This window comes from Prionailurus bengalensis, chromosome B4 (genome assembly GCF_016509475.1).
Source record: "Prionailurus bengalensis isolate Pbe53 chromosome B4, Fcat_Pben_1.1_paternal_pri, whole genome shotgun sequence".
NCBI lineage: Eukaryota > Metazoa > Chordata > Mammalia > Carnivora > Felidae > Prionailurus > Prionailurus bengalensis.
In genome coordinates, this window is record NC_057358.1 from 37,322,259 (window position 1) to 37,337,314 (window position 15,056).

The following is a 15,056-nucleotide window of genomic DNA, read 5'->3' on the forward strand; positions in this document are numbered from 1 at the left end:
CAGGTACTATACCAGGCTCACTCAAACTGCCTGCATTCTGGTATGAACATTTAATATGTCCTAGTTTTTAATGTTTATTTATTTTAAGAGAGAGAAAGAGAGAAAGAGAGAGAGAGAGAGAGAGAGGAGGGAGAGAGAGAAAGTGCAAGCGGGGAAGGGGCAGAGAGAGGAGAGAACCCCAAGCAGACGTTGCGCTGCCAGCATGGAGCCTGATGTGGGTCGTGAGATCATGCCCTGAGCTAAAATTAAGAGTCAGACGCTTAACCAACTGAGCCAGGCACCCCTAATATGTCCTAGTTTTTAATCCAAAAAATACATAGTAAGAATAGAGAAATGAGGTCTAACATAGTTTAAATCCAGAGTTTGGAAATACACTTCTAAAACCCTTCTAGTTCCCAAGTTAACTTGCATTTAAGGCTACACAAGTCTTGATTCTTTAACAAGTCAAAAATAAACAAATGGCTTACTTTCTGGAGACAGGGGTTCGTGTTGGGGTAAAGTTCATTCTGTCCTTTTCACACCTGTCAAACACACAAAAATTCAGAATGAGGGGTCAGGAACAGAAAAAAACAGTATAAGATGGGATGCACAGACTCATTCCCTCTCCACCATCATCAGATGCACCTGCTGGTGAGAACGTGCTGTCCTAAAATGTAGGACTCTTGGGGTGCCTGGCTGGCTTAGACAGAAGAGCATGTGACTCTTGATCTCAGGGTTGTGAGTTTGAGTCCCATCTTGGGTGTTCTGATTACTAAAAACAAACAAAACAACAATAACAACAACAAAAACCAGCTTAAAAATAAATAAAAAATAAATAAAATATAGCACTCTTTAAAGTTGTTCCAAATCCTGAAAATCTGACTTTGAATTTTCATAAGGCATTCATTGTTCTTATTTTCAAATAAAATCAGAATGGACAAGCACACACAAAAGAAAAGCCTCCTTTATATGAAGACTGTCTGCAACAATGCAAAACAAATTTACAATCCTTTTGCTGATATAGAAGAGAGATTCAGAAAAGTTTTTGACAAGTAAGGGACAGTATGGGAATTAAGGTAGAGGACTAGTTATGCTAAATTTAAAATAAATACAAAGCCACTGACATTTTATCCTTATTTGGTGTTCTTTATCCATTGTTTTATCTTAGAGAAAGAAAAAACTACTTACAAAAGTTCATTTACAATCTCCATTCGCATTGCTAATACAGACCTTGGGTTCCTCTATTTGAACAACCTTATCAGAGAAATTTTCATGAAGATAACCTCACAGTCATGTTCTCTGAAAGAGGGAGGAGAGAAGGAGAAAGGGGGAGAGAAAAAGGGAAAGAGACCGAGAGGAGGAAGGGGAAGAGGGAAGGAGGGAGGGGAGAGGAGAATTTATTTTATTAACTTTAGAGAAAACTGTCTTATTGAGCATGCTTTGTCAACCCATTTGATTTTGAGCAAGATGATGTAATATTCTGCTCATGTACTTTTAGGGTTCTTCCTCATCTTTCTCTATACTTATTGCCTTGGTGACCACAGAAAGTGTCAGTTTTCAAATACCATCTACACATTGATGGTTTTCAAATTTCTCCCTCCAGCGCTGGCTCTGCCCTCGACTCTGATCATGCCTATCTGACTGCCTATTCCATATCTCCATTTAGATGTCGTACAGGTCTCTCAGGCTTAACAGGTCCAAAACCAAGCTCCTGCTAAATAAATACCTACCACCCAAAGCTGCTCTTCTCTCAGAATTCTACCTTCCAGTAATTACTACCTCCATCTTGCCAGTTGTTTATGACAAAAAACTCGGTTGGAGAAACTTTACTCCTCTCCTTGTCTTATATGCTACACTTGATCCCTGTGAGCAAATCCTATTGGCTTTACCATCCAAATATCTAGAATCTGACGATCACTCATGCCAATACTGCCCTGGTCCAATGCACCACAACCTATTGCTTGGATGACTACAACAGCCTCTTCAACTGGTGTCTTTGCTTCTGCTTTTAGAGCAGCCCCCCACAGTCTATTCTCAACATAGCAGTCAGAGTGATTATTTAAAATATAATTCAAACCACAAAGCTCCTCTTCTCAAAAGCCTCCAAGCTGTTTTGTTTTAGTCAGAGAACCAACATCTTTAAAATGGTTTACAAAGTCCAACATGGTCCGACTACCCCAGTACTTCTGTGACCCCACCTACTACTCTCCCCCTGCTCACTGCTCCAACAACACCGGGCTCTGCTGTTCCTCAAACATGCCAAATTTTTACTTCAGACTTCACATTTCTACTGTATTTATGATGTTCTTCTCCCATTCATTTATATGGCTTGTTCCCGCTGCTTGAGGGTCCTGATGTCACCTTCTTGGTGAGTCTCCTCTGACCACTCTGGCATCCCCTTACCGACCTTCTCTGCTTTACTTCATCACCATCTGATATATTTTACTTATTGACTCCCCACACTGGATCGTGGAAACTCACTAAGGGCAGGGATTTTTTATCTCTTGTTTTCACTGCTAAATCCCCAGTCATTAAAAACAGTGCCTGGTTCAGTAGATGCTCAGTAAATTTTTTTAAAAATCCTCAATATGAATTTGAAAGACTCTGTTCAACATCTTCTTCTACTGGTCAGTCTACCCAGTTTAGCTAGAATACTGGTTTCTGTCTGTCATTCGATTAGCTTTCTTCTACCAACCAACCCTTCAAATATACCATCTCTTTTTCTCACTCTCTCCTTTAAAAACATTTTTTAAGTTTATTTATTTATTTTGAGAGAGACAGAGACAGCGTGAGTAGGGGAGGAGCAGAGAAAGAGAGAATCCCAAGCAAGCTCCGCACTGTCTGCAGAGTCCAATGCAGGGCTCGAACTCAGAAACTGTGAGATCATGACCTGAGCCAAAACCAGGAATCGGAGGCTTAATCGACTGAGCCACCCAGGCACCCCTCTCACTCTCTCCTTTAAAATGACTACTCACCTCCTTCCACAAAACTTCTCCAAGTCGGGCCAATTTGTCTTTTGTAAAAAATAACCTAGAAAATAGAAATGGTAATTGGGTTGGTATAGTAGGATTATGGGTAACATTTTTTTTTTAAACAGCTTTATTGAGATAGAGTAATTCACATTCCATAAAAGTCATTCATTTAAAGTATATAATTCAGGGGTGTCAGGGTTGGTCGGTCAGTTAAGCGTCTGACTTAGGCTCGGGTCATGATCTCGCAGTTCGTGAGTTCGAGCCCCACGTCGGGCTCTGTGCTGACAGCTCAAAGCCTGGAGCCTGCTTCAGATTCTGTGTCTCCTTCTCTCTCTGCCCCTCCCCTGCTTGTACTCTCTCTCTCTCAAAAATAAATAGTTAAAAAAAATCTTTAAAGTATATAATTCAATGCTTTCAGTATGTTCAGATATGTGTAACCATCACAATTACAGAACATTTTCATCACTTCAAGAAGTCCTCTACCCTTTAGCCATCACCCCTGTGCCCCCCTCCCCTTAAACTCTAAGCAACCACTGATCTACTTTGTGCTTCTATAGATCTCCCTATTTTGGACTTCCATAGGAATGAGATCATATAGTATGTGGTCCTTTGCGGTTGGCTAGTACTGTTCTCTCTCACTTAACATAATGTTTTCAATGTTCATCTGTGCTGTAGCGTGTATTAACACTTCACTCTTTTATATAGCCAAAGAATATCCCATTTTATGAATCCAGGTGACATCTTAAAGATGAATGCCACTGTTCTAAAACTATTTAAGAGTAACTTGGAACGCTTTTTTTTTTTTTTTTAAATAATCTTGAGTCATTTTATTTGTTTTATAAAGTAAAAGTAAAGCCCAACATGGGCTCAAACCCACAACCCCAAGATCAAGAGCTGCACGCTCTACCAAATGAGCCAGCCAGGCCCTGCCGCGCTGCCCCCCCCCCCGCCCCCAAGTAACCTGGAACTTTAAGAGAGTCCTCCCACAACCCGTAACCTCTCTTTCCCCTCCGATCAGCGAATGTCCTCACTCCTGTTTCCTATGACTACTGCACATCTACAAAAAGTTATCTATATTCACATCTCATTTAGTTTTATTCTCTCACAATCTGACTTCTACTGCAACATCTGAACTGGTTATTCTTCTTGGTCACAAGACATCCAAATGAATAAATTTAACTGCTTTCTTGGTTTCCCACCCTCCATCCAACAAGTCACTCCTTGCTTTGCATACTTAATTTGACAGTGTTGACCACCTTTTCAAAAAATATTGGAAGTTGAGAGCTTGGGCTCTAAAGTTAAACAGACTTGGGTTTAGGTATAAGCTCTGTCCCTTATTAGTTGTGTAACAAGACCTGTTATTTAACCTCACTGCATTTCAGTTACTTATTAAAGAGGGGGAAACTAGGGGTGCCTTAGTGGTCCAGTCAGTTGAGCATCCAACTTCAACTCAGGTCATAATCTCACAGTTCTTGCGTTTGAGCCCCACACTGGGCTCTGAGTTGACAGTGTGCAGCCTGCCTGGGATTCTTTCTCTCCCTCTCTCTGCCCCTACCCCACTTGCTCTTTTTCTCTCAAAATAAAATAAACTTAAAAAAAAAAAAGGATAATAGGGGAGCCTGGGTGGCTCAGTTGGTTGAGGGTCCAACTTCAGCTCAGTTCATGATCTCATGGTTCTTGAGTTTGAGCCCCGTGTCAAGCTCACAACTGTAAGCACAGAGCCTGCTTCGGATCCTCTGTCCTCATTCCTCTCTGCTCCTGCCTCTCTCTCAAAAAATAATAAACACTTAAAAAAGGAAGATGGGGAAAATAGCATATATCATAGGTTGGTGTGAGAATTAAATGAAATAATGAATAAAAAGGATGAACAGTGACACATAAGTGCTCAATAAATGGAGATTATTATTTTTTACTGAAAATTTTCCTTTCTTGGTTCAAAAGGTTCTGTCTTCAACTTTCTTTGCTATTTCGTCTATCCATTTCTGTGGGAACATCATTATCCCCACTGCGTTTATGATTACCTCTATTATTTAAAACACTACCTGGCACAGAGTAACTAACAATTACTTACTGAATGAACAAATGACATCTTTCAATACCCTGGTTTGAATGTCCAATATGTAATGGACATTTTCACCTATATGTCCCACTGGAGTTTGAAATGTCTAACTTTAAAAAGTTTAACTTAAAAAAAAATCACTCAAGTCACGCATGTTTTAGCACCTCAAAGCAAATTCAGCATCTCATAAGCAACCTGGACTTTAAAATTAACATTCATTATTTCATTACTCCTTCTCTTGACCTTCATCCAACCATATGAAAATCCCATATAGTCTCTCTGGGCAATCACCATGTTTATTCAGGATCTCCATATCTTCTTCCCAGCTCTACTATAATGGCTTAACTGTTCTACCCACCCCTTGTCTCCCTTGGACCATATTCTTTTGTTTTTTGAGTTTATTTATTTTGAGAGAGAAAGAGAACCAGGGAGGGACAGAGAGAGCATCCCATGCAGGCTCCATGCTGTCAGCACAGAGCCCAACATGGGGCCGATCTCACGAATGTGAGATCATGACTTGTGAAATCGTGACACAAGCAGAAGTCGAGAGTTGGATGCTTAAGTGACTGAGCTAACCAGGCACCCCTTTGCACCATATTCTTAAAAGTCATAATATTCATCAGTGGCTCCTCATAGCCTAATGCATTAAATGAAACTCAGCCTAGATGTCATGGCTCTCTATCTAAGGACCAAACCTATCTCCCCTAATTTCCCTCTCTTCCCCTAAAATACTCCCGTTGCAGATAACTTTCTTGCCTCCATGCCTTTGTTGGTGAGCTTCCCTCCAGCTGGAACATACATCAATCCACCCCCACCCTTCCCCCCTTCACTTAATGAAATCCAGTTAGTACCTGAAAACTAACTACCTCCATCTCTTTCCAGAGTCTCTCGATCCAAATTGATCTATCAAAATGATGTAGCTGCAAAAGAACACCATCTGTAATTCTCTAAAAGTTAACATAATAGAGTTCTTTGTTGCTATAATTTCTCTCACGGCAGGGTATGTTCCTTGCAAATAGAAAATGGGCATTACTCATTATAGTACCTCCCAAAAGATCAATATAGATAAATTAATGGGTTTCAGTTAGCTTCTACTCCTCTCTCTGTGATATCCTCATTTAAGTGGTTTTTTTTTGTTTTTTAATACAGCCTGTTTACTTAAAATTAAATCTTGATTAGTACTTTGACATTTATTTTATTTACCCCCATAACAACTCGGTTAAGTACTTCTATTATACTTTAATCTACAAATGAGGAAATTGAGGGTTAGACTATTGTGGGATGAGGGAATACCGGAGCGCATTTCCAGGACACCAAATTCTACACTCTTTTTTATATTTCATCCTGCTGTTGACTCCCTCATGTTTATGGCTCCCCAATCCTCCGGCACCCTCAAAATATTTCACTTTGCACATCCTAACTTCCTTCTTCCGGGACCCGCACTTACTTCTCCCTCACCACATTTTTTCTAGCCCAAGGCCCGTTCCCCCACTCCTGCATCCCAAACGCAAAACTCTGTACTCACGCCACACTAAACCTCCGAGTCAGAAACCCGCAACCGAAAAACAAAACTTAAATCCGGTAGCTTTGCAGCGCCACTGAGCGTGCACGAAATCGGTCCAATCGCCCACAAGTTTACACGGCCCTTTGGATTGTGCGCCAATAGGAAGGCTATTCACACAGAGGCACGCCCCATTCCCGCTTTTCCTCGCTTCGCGTCTAACCGCGCAGAGATAGCCGGGAAATGTAGTTTTACTTCAGCACGCAGCTTCCCTGGTGGAGGATGTTAATGGATTGCAACCCAGTTTATCCCAGTACTGGTAGTCTGGTGTTTGGGGTCAGAACGCACTAATTTTGGGCACCCCCAGTTTAAACTTGTTCAACTACTTTGTTTTCATAAAAAATCATGCAGAAACGTGATGCATAATCATGCAATAGATACAGGATTATTATGTGTTGCAATTTACAAGCTTATATCAAGGTGAAGATTCTAAGAAGATAATTTCTCCTTCAATGACCTGGTGGCCTAGGGTCAAGATAGGACCTGTGGTTCAGTTTCTACCGTCAGAGAGTTATGTATATAAATACTACTATTTTTATCAGCAGACACTGCTTCCTTTTCCTGAAAGATGTGAGAAACTGGCTTTAATAATGTAAGCTAATTCAAAACTCAATTGCAGTCTCATCTTTGCAGAAGAACAAACGGTAGGAGTAGGGGGAAAGGCACTTCAGCCTCTGAGCTGTCACTACTGCTATGAAAAAGCTGGGACTCTTTGCTGTATAAGACTTAAGGATGTCCAGAAGGAATTTGACATCTCCTAAATTTACTTTTTGCTGTCTTGTGATTTTTCTCTATTAGTTACAACAAAAATCAGTATTTTTGTGTCTCTTTTGGCCCTTACATTTTTTTATTATTTTATTTAATTTTAAAGTTTATTTTTTTATTTTGGGAGAGAGGGAGAGAATCCCAAGTAAGCTCTGCACGGTCAGCACAGAACTGGATGAGGGGCTCCCACAAACCGTGAGATGATGACCTGAGCCAAAATCAAGAGTTGGGTGCTCAATTGACTGAGCCACCCAGGTGCCCTCCCTTATATATATATATATTAAGCAAAATCATGGTGATCTTATCTCCAGACTGGTTCTTAAATACATATTATCCTATTAATTGCTACTCTGTGTCTCGTCACCTTTCACTTGGATTACTACAATAGGTTTCCGACTGGTGTTTTTCCCTTCTCCAATCCATTCTACAAAAGGTGATTATTTTTTTTAAAGCACATTTCTGGACATGTCACATTCCTGTTCATAAACTTTTGGTGACTCCCCAAAGAGTAGAGAATAAGTCCAGAGAGTGATATGGCATTCAAATACTGACATAACCTGATCCTACTTATCTCATTATATAATAAATAACTTATTTTCTGAATGTAGCATGGACTTCCCAGGTTTGGCTCATACCCTTCCTTTTATGTGGATTGATCTTTTCCATGAATCTTAACCTATAAAATCCCTACCAAGGCCAATACAAATACCATCTCCTTTATTAGAAGTAATCCCTTGTGCTTTGATATTCATTTAGCAATTTGTCATTGTATTTTGATAGCATAGCTTCTGTTCAAATGTCATCAGTCTTGAGCCCTTCTCTGACTACACTATCCCCCCTTACCACCCTTCCGCTCCCTATCTTCTGTACTTTTTAAAAAGATCTTATCAGCACCTAAAATAATATATATTTGCTTGTGCTCATTATTTTGTCTCCCCTTGCCAGTAGAATGTAAGCTCTGTCTTTTTATTGTTGTTCATGTTATATATGCAGAATGAATCTAGGAGAGTGCCTGGCACATAGCAGATGCTCAAAAGTTGTTGCCAAATGAATGAATGCATATATAACATTCTTCCCCACAGGTGTGTTTCCTCTCTTTATTAGATTGCTCTTCTTCCATTCTATATCAAGGTTGAAGTGTCATCATTCATTCACATGTCAAAGGGTTATTCTCAACCCTCCCTCTCTCACAACCACCCAATGTCAGATTGATTTTTTAAAAAAACACTCTGGTTGCAGAGGATCAATTAAGGACAATGCTTGAAGATCTGGGAGGCTGCCGTGGTAATTCACGGAAATGCCTAACTAAACAAGGGAGGCAAAAATGGAAATATGAAGAGGAAAATGGGAAATATTTAAAAGTTCCAATTGACTGGGTGGCTCAGTAGGTTAAGCATCTGACTTCAGCTCAGGTCGTGAACTCGCAGTTTGTGGGTTCGAGCCCCATGTCAGGCTCTGTGCTAACAGCTCAGAACCTAGAGCCTGCTTCAGATTCTCTCTCTCTCTCTCTCTCTCTCTCTCTCTCTCTCAAAAATAAATAAAGATTAAAAAAAAAAGTTCCAGGGCACCTGGGTGGTTCAGTTGGTTAAGCGTCTGACTTCGGGTCAGGTCATGATCCCCCAGTTTGTGAGTTTGAGCCCCGCGTCAGGCTCTGTGCTGAGAGCTCAGAGCCTAGAGCCTGCTCCAGAGTCTGTCTCCCTCTCTCTTTCTGCCCCTCCCCTGCTCGCACTCTGTCTCTCTCTCTCTCTCAAGAAAATAAATAAACATTTTTTAAAAAGTTCCAATCAACTGGATCCAGGACAGGGAGATTAGCTGGAGTAGGTGACATTAATCAGAGTGGGAAATACAAGGGACCTAGCTGGCTCAGTCGGTAGACAGTGTGACTCTTGTTCTTGGAGTTGTGAGATTGAGCCCCACGTTGGATGCAGAGATTAGTTAAAAATAAAATCTTAAAAAAGAATGGGAAATACAAGAGGAAGAGTATATATGAGTATATATGGAGGCTATGAGAAAGGCAAAGCTGAGAAACTCTTACTTGGTATATTCTCCCGTCCTGGGACTTTACTTTCCTACTCAGTTTAATTCTGTGGTGCATAACATTGTTACTGCCGGCAATCTCATCTCTTTGTCTTTCTGTTGTAATGGCACTACACTTTATTTATTTGTTTGTTTATTTATTTATTTATTTAGGCTAATGTGGGGCTTGAAGTCACTGACACTGAGATCAAGACAGGAGCTGAGACCAAGAGTCAGATGTTTAACCCACCACCAAGGTTCCACCCAGGTGCCCCAATCCCTGTACTTTAGATTATTCTTAGCTTTTGCCTTCTATGTGTGCTCCTGGGGAACAGTCTCCCATTTATGGGAAATGATATCACCATAAAGTTATGGTCTCTAACCTTAGTGAAACCCTCAGAAGTGAAGAACAACACTTCTCAAGAAACATTTGCTCTTTCTCCTTATTTCCACAGGAGCCATTTTGGGTATTCACAATTTGCTTTAAACCCTTAACGGAGCCTTCCCAGTATCTTTGTCTTTCTTTCCCAAGGTAATCAACTGCCTTAACTTCGTGCCTTCTCACCCGCTTACTTACCATCACTGTACTTGTATTTACCTCTTTTTCTCTGCTTCAGAGGAACGGGTGTCCCTGCTCTTATCATGCTCATTTCTTTTGCTTCTTTAGGGACTTTGGTTTTTCTCTTACTATCTTCAGCCTCCAATTCTCCATTAGTTCTTCTTTCTCAGCATTGAGGCCCACTCATGTATACTAGCTTGTGAAGATATTCTTTGGTTCTCCTTCAGTAACTTCCATGTTTCCATACCCAACCTTTCCTCCACAGCCAAGGACATTGAGTCCATGCTTGGCTCCTTTTCTTCATCTCCCATTCACTTCCCAACTCACTCAAAACTGGATTTTGACTCCATAATTTTATTGAAATTGCTCTATGATCTATTAATTGCTAAACTGAATGATCACATCTTGTCGTATCTCATTCTTTCTGGCATTTTATTTATTTTTTTTAATTTTTTTTCAACATTTATTTATTTTTGGGACAGAGAGAGACAGAGCATGAACGGGGGAGGGGCAGAGAGAGAGGGAGACACAGAATCGGAAACAGGCTCCAGGCTCTGAGCCATCAGCCCAGAGCCTGATGCGGGGCTCGAACTCACGGACCGCAAGATCATGACCTGGCTGAAGTCGGACGCTTAACCGACTGCGCCACCCAGGCGCCCCTCTTTCTGGCATTTTATACTGTTGCAAATTTTCACCTTTTCTTCAAATTTTACTTTCTTGACAACTATGAAAACCCTCTCAAATCACTCTCACCATTCATTCTTAGCATCACATGCTGGTTTTTCTTTTTATGGTGAAAGAACTATTACCTTCCTGGAAAAATTAACTTTTATTAGCTCAACACAGATAACTGAAAAGTAAACTTCTGGTTTCTCTTATTTGTGTAAGAACCATGGACTTCATAACAATAATACATATCAGAGTAAGAATAAATAGAACTTAAGCATGCCTTTGGTATGCTTCCCATCCTCATTTAATGCTAAATTTAAGAAATAATAGCTTTTGCCCTCCGAGAAATCACAGAAAAATAGACAATGCACATACAAACACACTAAAGGAAATAGGAGTACTTAAAAACTATGTACCTGTCCAGGGAGCCTACACCAGGAAAACAAATAAATTACTAGTACCCATGTTTTAATTTTGAAAAATCACAGGGCAGAGAGAAGATAGAAGACTGACATTTATCATTTCCTTTCCAGTTTATTATTTGTATTTTTATTGTCATGTGTATGTTGGTACACAGTAGTGAACAAGGTCTGTGTTATCTGTCCTCTATGAAGGCATCTGCGACATAGAAAATTATTGATAAAGTCCTTGACATAAATTTGAGTGAATCCAAACCAAATATGAGAAAATACCTCACCTAGTTTTTTTTGTTTGGTTTGTTTGTTTGTTTGTTTGGAATATGGCATTTGACTCTGTTCTTGAATTCACCCAGTTTGTTAAGGTAGAAGCTCTTGATACGTTACTTTACAAATTATGCAAATATTTTGGCAAACACAGATTTAGACATTCAAATGAGATTCAAATGATTAAAGTTAAAAAAAAACTTTAATGTTTGTTTAATTTTGAGAGAGAGAGAGAGAGCGCAAGTTGGGGAGAGGCAGAGAGAGAGAGAGAGGGAGACACAGAATCCGAAGCGGGCTCCAGGCCAGAGCCCGACATGGGACTTGAACTCACAAGCCGTGAGATCATGACCTGAGCAGAAGCTGGATGTTTAACCGACTGAGCCACCCAGGGGCCCCTAAAATGTTTCTTCTTCCTTTACCATAACATTAATAAGGAGATAATCATTTGAAATATTGCATTTAAAAATCTTTTAGATCATTTTGCCTACCAGAGCCATTGAAAGTGATATAAAACAGAGCCTTGTATGTTATTTCCAATTCTTATGAAATGCTGCCATGCATTATTGAATTAATCCTTTCCTTTATAACTTCCTTTTATATATCTTAATGTTTAAATGAAATATCTTTTAGTCTCTATGTTCAAAATTCTGGTATAAATGTAGCCTCTATTTTATTTTTAAAAGATTTTCTTTTCTTTTTTTTTAAATGTTTATTCTTGAGAGAGAGAGAGAGAGGCAGAGAGCAAACAGGGGAGGAGCAGAGAGAGGAAGACAGAATCCCAAGAAGGTTCCATGCTGTCAGCACGGAGCCCCATGTGGGGCTCAAACTCACAAACTGTGAGATTATGACCTGAGCTGAAACCAAGAGTTGGATGCTTAACTGACTGAGCCACTGATGTGCCCCTACATGTAGCCTCTTAACCAAAGTTCTTCTATATGTGATTTCTTTTTCTTCTCCTAGAATATAATTTCTTCTCCTAGAATACACACTAATTAAATTTTACTATTGGCTTCACTACTGCCTTAGAGTTCCACAGTTTTTGAAAAAATTTTAAACTTTGACGTATTCTTCATATGTAATTGATGATTTTTATTTTATCTCTTCTTCAAGACTAGTGAAAATATGTGCACCTAAAATGCAGGTCTACAGAGATTACTTGTAAATTATCACTATTTTCCTCCCTTAATTAAGGTATCAACAACTACTTTCCAATCAGATTATTTGAACATTCATAGTCTATGTCTATCTTCCCTCAAAGTACCCACAGCTTGTTTGCCCGAGATATTAGCATTATTTATTTGAATATGACTTATATTTATATGACCTTTAATGGATTCTTAATCATCTATTCTTTTGTACTCAGCAGATAATGGATTGTTGTAAGGCAAGGCACAAGATTATCAATAAATTTAGGTGCACTGTAAATTGTTCTGTTCAGCAGTAAAACCATGTATATCCTTCAAAGAACACCTTGTAATTGCTTCTAAAATAATATAATTTGTGGCACCTGACTGACTTAGTTGGTAGAGCACACAACTTTCGATCTCAGGGTTGTGAGTTTGAGCCCCATGTTGGGGGGTACACTCGTTCTTCTCCACTTGTCTCTCTCTCTCTCTCTCTCTCAAAAGCAAATAAAAATTTAAAAAAAATTTAAAAGAAACATTTTAAATCATAGCTTTTCAACCTTTAGAGTTCATAAAAATTAATCTCTTCCTCCTATACTGATTTGTCCCTGTGGACTACTTAGAGTCTGTCTGCTCAAAACCCATGTAAAAATGTGTCTTTTAAAAAATGTTTATTTTTGAGAGACAGACAGAGAGAGAGACAGAGAGAGTGCACGAGCCTGAATAAGGGAGGGGCAGAGAGAGGGAGACACAGAATCTGAAGCAGGCTCCAGGCTCTAAGTTATCAGCACAGAGCTTGATGCCGAGCTCGAACTCATGGACTGTGACATCATCAGTCCCCAAAGTGTGGTCAACAGATCCTTATTTGTCCTCAGGCCAATGTTGGTCCCTGAAGTATCTTCTGAAGGTCTTGAAGTCAAAATTATTTTCGTATTAACATTAAAATGCTATTTGCCTTCTTTTTTATTAAAAAATTTTTTAATGTTTTATTTATTTTTGAGAGAGAGAGAGAGAGAGACAGACAGACAGACAGCAGGGGAGGGGGAGAGAGAGAGGGAGAGAAAGAGAATTCCAACCAGACTCCACACTTATCAGCACTGAGCCCGATGCAGGGTCCAAACTCATGAACTGTGAAATCATTACCTGGGCTGAAGTCAGATTCTCAACCGACTGAGCCACCCAGGCACCCTGTTTTTGTTTGTTTTGTTTTGTTTTGTTTTTGCCATTGACATTTGCACTGCAAAAGCAGTGGTGGCTAAAACTACTGGTTCCTCAGCATGAATCATGGCAGTAACACCAAACTGTACTTGTAGTCATTGTTTTCACGACACACACACTAATGGTTTAAGAAGAAAAAAAGCCAGTTACATTTAAATATGCCCATGATGGGGGTATGGGGGTGGCTCAGTCGGATGAGTGCCTGACTCTTGATTTTGGCTCAGGTTTATCAGTTCCAGCCCTACATCAGGCTCTGTGCTGATGGCGTGGAGCCTGCTGGGATTCTCTCTCCCTCTCTCTCCCTTCCTCTCCCCCATGCTCTCTCTCTCTCTTTTTCTGTCTAAATAAACTTAAAAAAAAAGAAAGAATGCCCATGATGAAGCAGTAAAAATGATTAGTTTTAGTAAACCGTGACTCTTGAACATGTTTTTTTAATAGTCTATGTGATGAAGTAGGAAGTACACATAAAGAAAGCAGTTCTACTACGTACAGAAGCAGGAAGGTTTTCTCAAGGAGAAGCACTTATGAGCTTAATTAGTCACATTTTTCATGTAACACCAGAAGGCCAAACAGATAAAACATGGCTATTTAGATCTAGGTAGTTGACAGACATTTTCTTGAAAATGAACAATGTGAGCCCATTTATTCAGTGGAAACAACTGATGGTATTTGTTGACAATGAAAATCTGAGCTATAAGTGAAAATCATTATTTTGGAAAACTTGTTTCTGTTACTCTGACAGCCTCTCAATTTTCTGAGAACATCAATGGTAATATTGCTATGTTTTTTTATATTATATAATTATGTGCATCAACATTAGGAAGATCTATATAACTCAGTTATAATATTGAAATAATATTATCAAAATGACCAATGCATGATGTTACAAAATCATGACTGAGTAAAAAATCCATTCAAGGACAATGTTGACTACGTAAAAGAGTACAAAAAGTTCATTGATAAAGTTTTAGATTCCATATTGCTAACCTTTAAGAAATTACAATTATCAGGGTGCCTGGGTGGCTCAGTTGGTTGACTCTTGATTTTGGCTCAGGTCATGATGTCACAGTTTGTGGAATTGAGCCCTGCATTGGGTCTGCACTGAGTGTGGACCCTGCTTGGGATTCCCACTCTCTCTCTCCCCACCCCCCACCCCTCTCCCCTGCTTGCATGCTCTCTCTAAAATGAAAAAAAAAAATGGAAAAAGTAATTACAATTATCTGAAAGGGCTAAATATTGAAAAAATACTATTTCCTTTCCAACTACATATCTGTGTGATGCTGGATTTTTTCCCATATATTTCAACCCAAACAATATATCCCAAAAGATTTAATACAGAAACAGGTATGAGAATCCAGCTTGGTCTTACTAAGCCAAACATTAAAAAGTTTTTCAAAAAATGTAAACTCAAGCTACTTTTATCACTAAATTCCTTTTAGAAAAAAAATATT

The 15,056-nt window shown here is 39.4% G+C and overlaps 1 protein-coding gene across 1 annotated transcript in view; it reads right to left on the reverse strand.

The window, feature by feature from the left end:
* The window catches only part of CCDC77 (coiled-coil domain containing 77), a 30,658-nt gene extending 23,999 nt beyond the window's left edge, over positions 1 to 6,659 (reverse strand). Inside the window, 3 exon segments of the mRNA XM_043561422.1 lie at positions 468 to 521; positions 2,955 to 3,009; positions 6,536 to 6,659. Of these exon segments, the coding sequence (XP_043417357.1) occupies positions 468 to 505 (38 nt within the window). The 5' untranslated portion in view covers positions 506 to 521; positions 2,955 to 3,009; positions 6,536 to 6,659.
* Between the last annotated feature and the right edge of the window lie 8,397 nt (positions 6,660 to 15,056).